The sequence below is a fragment of the Sceloporus undulatus genome, chromosome 4 (genome assembly GCF_019175285.1).
Source record: "Sceloporus undulatus isolate JIND9_A2432 ecotype Alabama chromosome 4, SceUnd_v1.1, whole genome shotgun sequence".
Lineage (NCBI taxonomy): Eukaryota > Metazoa > Chordata > Lepidosauria > Squamata > Phrynosomatidae > Sceloporus > Sceloporus undulatus.
Genome location: NC_056525.1, coordinates 48,901,465 through 48,910,357, shown reverse-complemented (window position 1 = coordinate 48,910,357; position 8,893 = coordinate 48,901,465). Strand labels below are relative to the sequence as shown.

General features: G+C 41.3%; 1 protein-coding gene across 4 annotated transcripts in view; it reads left to right on the top strand.

The window, feature by feature from the left end:
* Positions 1-8,893, top strand: part of HIPK1 (homeodomain interacting protein kinase 1) — a 49,603-nt gene that overhangs the window by 15,832 nt on the left and 24,878 nt on the right. For all 4 annotated transcript variants that reach the window (XM_042462129.1, XM_042462128.1, XM_042462126.1 and 1 more), the window contains exon 3: positions 7,179-7,302. In XM_042462129.1, coding sequence (XP_042318063.1) covers positions 7,179-7,302 — 124 coding nt within the window. The remainder of the gene's footprint in view (positions 1-7,178; positions 7,303-8,893) is intronic.

Sequence of the window (8,893 nt, the reverse complement as noted above, 5' to 3'; positions counted from 1 at the left end):
TTTTATTTATATCCTGCCCCTTTGAGGTCAATCAAAATCTACTTCCCTCCCCCCTTAAAAAGTTATTAAATCAATTATAATTAAAACCAACAAATTAAAACAACATAACACATACACACCATTACAAAACAGACAAAAACAAAACAGCAAACTGTGGCAGCATTCCACTCAAATTTCCAGAGAGGACCTTAGGGACTCTCATGAGAAGAGGGTTCCTGAGGCTGGGATTATCTATCCAGGAAAGGCTATGTCTTTGAATGCCCAACGGTTGGTAAACCCAAATGAACACTAAGAGAGCTTGTTCCTGAGTATGCAAAGTCCTAGTTGAACCCCTTGAATGGAAGACAGTATTGTAGTAGGGTTATGGGAACAATATATTATTTTTCCTGACAGAGGGGTGAAGCAGATTGTCCCAGAGGTGTGACTTCTGCTGCCCCTTTGCACGCGAGATTGGGGCCATGGCAGCCACGTGCCATAGCCCTGATCTGACATTTTTCCAGCCCAAAAAGAAGTGGCAAAATGGCGCTCTTTCTTGGGATGGGAAAAACCCACCTCTTTTGCCGCACCAGCACCTCTTCTGTGGTGTGCAGCATCTAATCACCTTGCAGCAGGAATGCCCCAATGCTGCCCACTGTCCTAGTGGGCGGGCAGCGTGATGCCAGCTTGAGGGCGGAGTTGGGATGAGTGGTGGGTGGACACCACGCCAACCTGAAGCCAGCTCTTTTTGCTGGTCTATACCAGCAGTGAGTAAAGACAATGTAGATGCTTTGAATTACAAGTACACTACAGTTACCAAAGCAGATGTGTTCTGGGACAGGAAATTTGATACCACAGGCAAAAATAAAATGGGAAGAATAGGGATAGGCTCCTACCCCCCCCCCCCCAAAAAAAAACACCAGCAAAGCAGTTAAACATATTTCAGCAAACTTCTTATTTTAACAATATGCACATGAGAAATGAGACTACCAGGTCAGACAAGCCCTTTATAAATAAACAAAAACCTGTTGAACCTTAAAGGAAATTACTCGATCCTCTGGGAGAGGTGGGACAATATAAATAAAACTTCTTATTATTATTACTATTATCCAGTTGAAAATGCATCAACTTTTCTTATGATTATGATTTCCTTTTGATTTCTAAACCTATATTATTATTTATTATTATTATTAACCTTTATTTATAAAGCGCTATAAATTTACACAGCGCTGTACATACAATCTTTTTAATTGGACGGATCCCTGCCCTCAGGCTTACAATCTAAAAAGACACAACACAAAGGGAGTGGGGGTGGGGAGGGGGCATCTCTAGTAGGATAATACATATAAAATACATGGCAATACAGGAAATGATTCAATAAAACAGGGAAGAAAAGATCATCAAATAGCAAGTGACAATTATGCAATGCCTGGGAACGCTGCCCTGAACAGAATGGTCTTCAACTCCGTTTTGAAGCTGGTTAAAGAAGTGATGGCTCTTGCTCGCGAGGGAAGAAGGTTCCAGGAGTGAGGGGCAGCAAGTGAAAAGGGGCGAATCCGGGATGGGGCAGAGGAAATCCTGGGCTGTGACAGCAGACCTTGACTACCAGAGCGGAGGGCCCTAGTGGGAAGGTGAGGAGAAATAAGGTCTGATAAGTAAGGGGGGGGGCAGCCCATGGAGGGCTTTGAATGTCGACAGCAGGAGCTTGTACTGAATGCGGAAAGCGAGGGGGAGCCAGTGAAGGGATGCCAACACAGGGGAGATGTGGTCAGAGCGGTGGGTGGAAGTGATAATGCGTGCAGCTGAATGCTGGACAGAAATTAAAGGACGGAGGTGAGAAAGAGGAAGCCCAGCCAGGAGGACGTTACAGTAATCAAGTCGTGAGATCACTAGGGCATGGACCAGGATCTTGGCAGTAGAGGCAGAGAGAAATGGTCGGATTTCGGCAATATTGTACAAAAAGAATCTACAAGCCTTGGCTGTGGTCTGGATCTGAGGGATACACGACAGGGAAGAGTCAAAGATAAAACCAAGACTGCGGGCTTGCTGGACTGGTTGAATAGAAATGTTGTCCACAGAGACAGAAAAGGAGTGTTGAAGGGTGGGCTTAGCAGGAAAGACAAGAAGCTCTGTCTTGGACATGTTGAGCTTCAAACACCGATGGCGCATCCACTGCGAGACGGCTGTGAGGCAAGACGAGACTTGCTGTTCAAGCCTTGGAGAAAGGTCAGGGGTGGAAAGAAATAACTGGGTGTCATCGGCATAGAGATGGTAGGAAAAACCAAAAGAGCTAATGAGTTTACCTAAGGATAGTGTGTAGAGAGAAAACAGAAGGGGACCCAGAACAGAGCCCTGGGGAACTCCAACAGATAAGGGAACAGGAGAAGAAGTCTGACCGCCTGCAACCACTGCGAAAGATTTGCCAGACAAGTAAGATCTAAACCAGTCGAGAACAGAGTCTGAGAACCCAAGGTCAGAGAGTATGTCAATTAGGAGACAGTGATCAACGGTGTCAAAGGCTGCAGACAGATCAAGAAGGATGAGAACAGAGTAAAGACCATTAGCCTTGGCCCGTAAAAGGTCACTTGAAATCTTAGTGAGGGCTGTCTCTGTAGAATGCCTTGGGCGGAAACCAGACTGGAAGGGATCAAGGATGGAGTTGGCTTCAAGAAACTCAAGACAGCGTGAATAAACAACCCGTTCCAAAACCTTAGAAAGAAAGGGGAGAAGAGAAATCGGACGATAGCTAGACAGAGAGGAGGGGTCAAGAGAAGGTTTTTTCAGAATTGGGGAAATGAGAGCATGTTTGCAGTCCGACGGGAAGGAGCCTGTAGAGAGAGAGAGATTGAAGATATGGAGAAGTGAGGGCAGAAAAGAGGGAGCTATAGAAATAAGAAGACGAGTAGGAATTGGATCAAGAGGACAGGTTGCAGGTTTGGAAGAGTTCAGAAGTGTAGATAGTTCATCCAAAGAGGCAGGAGGAAACACAGAAAATTTGTTAGGGGAGGGTGTTTTGACATGGTAGGAGGAGCTGGTGGGACAAGCTTATCTGTTCTTTTTTCTCTCTCTCTCTCTCTTTTTTTGTTGCAGTTTTGCTGTTCACAAATGCTGAGTAAGTGATACTGGAGGTATAGGTTTCTGGTCACTTTACCTGTTAGAAGCAGGCACACATATTTATTTCAGCTAATAACAAGTAAAAAGGGGAGCAAAATATGATAGATGAAACAGAAAAACAGCATAAAATGGTAATACTTTTAATATGAAGACAGCATCCTATCCTGCCAAACTGTTGCTGTCATACAAAAACTAGCTACCTTGGCTGTAATCTCAGGAAACTGGTTAGCCAAATGTCATCAATGTAAAACACTTGAGATCTCTCTGGTACTTAGTGCGCCCGTGTCATATGCGGGCGCTCCAAATGCGGCTTCCAGCATACGCTGGAAGCCGCACCAGAAAGACTTCTCCCACGCCCTGGAAGATGCAGTGTTGGGGCTGAAACAGATGGCCCTGAAGGGGCGACTTCACAGCACCCCTTTGAATGTTGGATTGGGGCCACGGCAGCTGCCCACCGCTGCCCCAATCTGGCTATTTGCTGGCTCAAAAACAGGCGGCAAAATGCCACTCTTTTTTGAGGTGGCAAAAGGGCGCCCTTTCTGCTGCTGCCACAGCTTTGTGGCTCTTGGGTGGTGTGTGACATCTTGTCTTCTAGCTACCCTATTAAACCAAGAGAACTGAGGGTCATCCGAACCATATCATAGACCCTTACCCTGCTTCTTTGTAATGCCAGGTCAGTAAAGAACAAAGCCCATATAATTTACAATCTATTAGAGCACGAAAATGCCGACCTGGCCTGTATCACGGAGTCCTGGGCTGGGGGCCGACAGTAATGCAGTTTGGGCTCGGACCCTCCCAGCCGGGTATACTGTTAAGGAGTAGGTTAGGGAAAGTGGGCGAGGGGGGAAGGGTTTCCTTAGTCCATAAATGCATCTACACCTTGGCTAGGAAACCTATCCAGAAAACAGACCACATTGAGTGTATCTACCTGACCCTGAAGGCTAGGGACAGTCTGGGGATTCTGTTGGTCTACCGTCCACCCTGTGGCCTAACAGACTACCTGGCCGAGCTGACACAGCGTGTCTCGGAGCTGGTGCTGGAGTCTCCCAGGCTTCTTGTCAAGGGGACCTCAACATCCCCTTCGAGGCCAGCTCATCAGTGAATGCTACCTGTGAAGCCAGCCCATATGTGAGCAGGTGGGTGGCTTCTGGGCAGCATTGGGCCATGCGTCATGCATACCCCATGTCACCCACAAGGCGGCTTTTAGTGCTGGTCTGTACCAGCCCTTGATGGGATAATCACCAAGAAGAAGAGCCCATCCTCTTTCTTTAAAAGCTGAGTGAAATGGAGGTTGCACTTATATGATTTTGCAATAAAATTCCACTGGATGATCTTGCGTGAGTCACACTCTCAGCTTCAGAGGATGGCAATGGCAAACCCTCTCTGAAGAAATTTGCCAAGAAAACCCTATGATAGGGTGTCCTTTAGGACTCCATTAATAAAAAATGACTTGGAAGCACACGGCAACAACAACAAAACCAGATATGCCTACACGTATTTTCCTTAGCTTTTGTATAACGGATAGAAAGAATGGCATTTTGTGAGAATCCTTTAATACTTTCTCTTCAACTATCTTCCACCTTGGCTGAAATATATCACTAAGGTTTAGGGTGCCAGGCCTTTAGGTAATAAGATTTTAAATCAAAAATTTAACTTGCTTATAAAGCTCTGAGTCTCAATAGAAATTTGACCAATTTATAGCTGTAAAAGAACATTTGGTACACAGCTTGAGAAGCCAAGAATGCTTCTCGGAATTTTTGTTTGAACAGTTTATAAAGCCACAACAATGCTAAACGTGCATACTTCTGCTCTATATAGCATTGGTGGTATGATCTTAGTACAGTTGGCCCTGGGTATCTGTGGAGGATCTGTTCTGGACCCTGCCACGGATACCACAATCCATGAATGCTCAAGCCTGCATTATTCTCAATGGCAGCATGTGGTGACAGCACAGGCTTGCTGACTGCAGATGGCAAGCCTGTGGATATTGAGGGCCCACTGTACTGAACACTTAAATTGCTGATGCTGGCCTCCCTTAGCCTAACACAAATGGGATAAGTGAGTTATAACACAGTTGTGCATTTGCTATGGCATAAGACACTTGAGTTCTCCAAGAACCAGTAGATTGAAAAATTACTCCCAAATATTTACAGAATTTAACCTATTCAATATCCATTGATTTGCCAACAATGTTTACATTGTTTCTAAGTGAAAACTAAAAGTTTAGATTTGTCATAATTAATGGCCTATTGTTCAGTATTGCAATAGCGTTCTTAACTGCTGTCTCAAACCTACACATGACAGTGACAGAACTAATGCATCATCTACATAGAATAAAATAGATATGGATCTCCCCACCAATTTAGGTGGGTGGGAATTTAGTTCCGTAAGTGTGTTGACCAAGGAATTAATATAAATATTAAACAGAGTAGAGGTAGGAACACAGCCTTGATTTACTATAATATGAGTTGTTATTACTTTAGTCAAATGACTCTCATGATTACATCTTACTCACAGATACAGTTTATCGAAAAGACTGCAAGTAAGAATCAGCAGACACCTGTCAGTATTGGTAGCCTCAAGTTTATGCCATAGTCTGTTCTTGGGATCATGCCAAATGCAGACTTAAAGTCTATAAAAGCTATGTAAAGTGCTCCCCCAGCAGAGGAAGAATATTTTTCTAATAAATGGGGTAATGCTAATCTCTGATCAACAGACCAGCACCCAGACCTAAAACCAACTTCCTCTTCATCCAGAAAGTTTTCTTCCTTCATCCAACTTGGTAGTTTCTACAGAAGATGACTAGTGTACAACTTACTGATGATACTTAAAAAAGAGAAATTGGCCTGTAATTGGTAGTATTGGATTTTTCCCCTTTTTTGTTAATTGGGATGATTATTGCAAGTCCCCAATTGGGTGGATACATGCAGACTGGTCAAAACGTGTGAACAGAACAGCTAAAATGGGTGTTCACCACTCCAAATTTGACTTAGTAGTTCAGGGGATATGTAATTTCTTCCTGGGGCTTTGCCCAGTTTAAGTCTAGACATGAGCCTGCCAGTTTCAAATGGGGACAATCAGTAAGACCCCCTTCAATGTTTTGAGGTGTTAATGAATGAGTTTATCTGTCTACATACATAGCACTAAAAATGATTCCCAGGTCCTAACAGGGATATGAAAATCTAATCCATGTAAGTTGCTTTTTCAGCTGCAAGAAATTAGCTGAATCATGAGTCTGTGATACAGCAATTAACTCCTGCCAGTTCATTCTCAGTGTCTATTTTTTCCCCTTAATTAGATTTTTATATTTATTTGTTAGCAACAGCCATTCTACTGAGGAGGATAAGTAGGTACATATGGCTTAAGATCTGGTAGAGCAGAATCCAGTTCCCCCAGTTCTAGCTTTGTTTATTGCATTGCTTGCTGCAGATACGCTGCTGCAGTTTGACTGAAAGTCTATATTTCTCCAGGCTTTCTTCACCATTCTCCCAGTGCGATTATGTAGTATGGGTTGTGTAATTGTATTGTTTGATTTTATCGGTTGTAATCCCACCTTGATCCGCAGGGAGAGGCGGGAAATATTATTATTATTATTATTATTATTATTATTATTATTATTATTATTAAACCCCAGCTAGACATAGGATGAGGAGGAAAGTGGTGAGTGGGGGTGCAAAAGGCTTTGTTAACTGACATATGCCTATAATGGCATCAATTTTGATAAACACCAAAGGGATAGTAGTGGCCTAGAACAGAAATAACAGAATATTTTAAAGGCAAATGAGCCTGTTGTGGCATAAGCTTTTGTTGGCCAGAATCTACTTTGTCAAGCACTACAAATTTTCTGTGGTAACGCAATACATTTTGTAGTCTTTTGAGGTCTACAGGACTCTTTATTGCCATTGGTATCAATTTTGCTTATGTTTTTCTTTGGCAGAAATGTTAATTTATTGTGGAAAAGACGCATATTAATTTGCTGTCTATCAGTTTTTTAATTTGTACTTCTGACAGTGAGATTTGTGAAATAGTTGTAAGTTTTGTCTGTAGAATTGTGAATAATAAACGAATGAAATGTGTGTGTTTTGCAGAGCCCCTGAAATTATTCTGGGTTTACCATTTTGTGAAGCTATTGATATGTGGTCATTGGGCTGTGTGATAGCTGAGCTGTTTCTTGGCTGGCCTTTATATCCAGGCGCTTCAGAATATGATCAGGTAAGTGTGTGCTGGTGCTCTTGCAATTTTCATTAAAATTTGACTTCATAGTTCTACATGGCTTTAAGATGATCTTATAAAAATATTTCCCTTATAAAATACTTAGCTGTGGTATATTTCTCATTTAGTATACAGTACTAAAGATGCTCTGAGCTGATTCTCTGATATTTGAGCCTGCACTCCTAAGCAGTCTCAGTAGGCTATATATGCCATTGAACTTAGTGGGATCTGGTTATTTCCATATGTACACTTGCAGAGAATTGCATTTGCTGAATTGCTTCCTGGGGGGTGACCCACAGTAGGTTTTGTTTACTCAGTGATGTGGGTGTATAATCACAAGAAATTCAGCATGATCAAGAGAGTCAAGTTTCATATTGTCTTATCTAATAGCATACCATGCTTCATATATATATATATATATATATATATATTCCTCATGTTTTTTTAACCTGGAAATATTTGGTGTGTCTGAAATATTTTTCTTTATATACAACTTTATTGTATTGTTCAGAAGGCTGTTTCACACATTTCATATTAGTTGGTGTATGGAGGAAGATGTGTAACAAATCTACATTGTCATGACTGAAGATTTTGCATATGATATGTTTTAGAACACATGTTTGGATTGCACTTGCTTTTAACTAGGCTTTCCTAGCAAATTTGCAGATAGCAAAATCTCTAGCTGCACACTTTGCCCTTATGTCTGCGAACACCCTTATTAAAATGTTGTGCATGAAATGGCCTTTAAAGTTAATGTTTTGCACCTCTTACATTAAATCATGTGCTTTCAACGCTGTTAATCTTTAAGAGGAAAGGTAATGTAATGTAGAGAATTAATGTGCATGAGAGAAAAAACTTGGTGTAGGTTCCTCATATGAAATTGTTTCATAGAAGTAAATGTGTGTGTTAGAGATGAAACTTCCAGTGCATGTGTGGACAGCTTGTAGCCAAATGATGTTGCATTGCAGTTCCTATTAGCCCTAAATAGCATAGAAAATGGTGAGTTCTAGTAGAGTAGCATCTGGAGGCTTACAAGTTACTTACTTTGGTTTTAGTAGGTGCTATATAGGAATTTCTAGATTCTGTGGTTGTTCATTGTGTTTTTATTGCAAAATAGCCAAACTAAAGGTGTTTGGACATTTTTTAAAAATTAAATTTATTAGTAATTTCCAAAATAGAAACATACATACATAAGTGGACTTTGGCATAAACATAAACAAACAAACAAACAAACAAAGGCCAATAAACTGTAACAACATATACTACATCTCCTACCCCCAACCACCACTTTATACATGCTATTTTCTGCTCACTTCATTGTTTTATCATTATTTATTATTCGCTAATTATCTATCACATACCAACTTTTCTTTCCTAAATCTGAAAACTTTAACTTTATTCTTTAGATATGAAATCACATGATAGTAATTTTCCCTCTTTTGGTTTCCATCTTTGTAAAAAGTCCTCATTTCAGATCCTGTTTCTTTAATTAGTTCATTTATTCAATCCTACCAAATTCATTACGTTCTCTAACCATTCCATATTATTTCGTATTTCCTTAACTTTCCAGTATCCTACATAAACTAGTCTT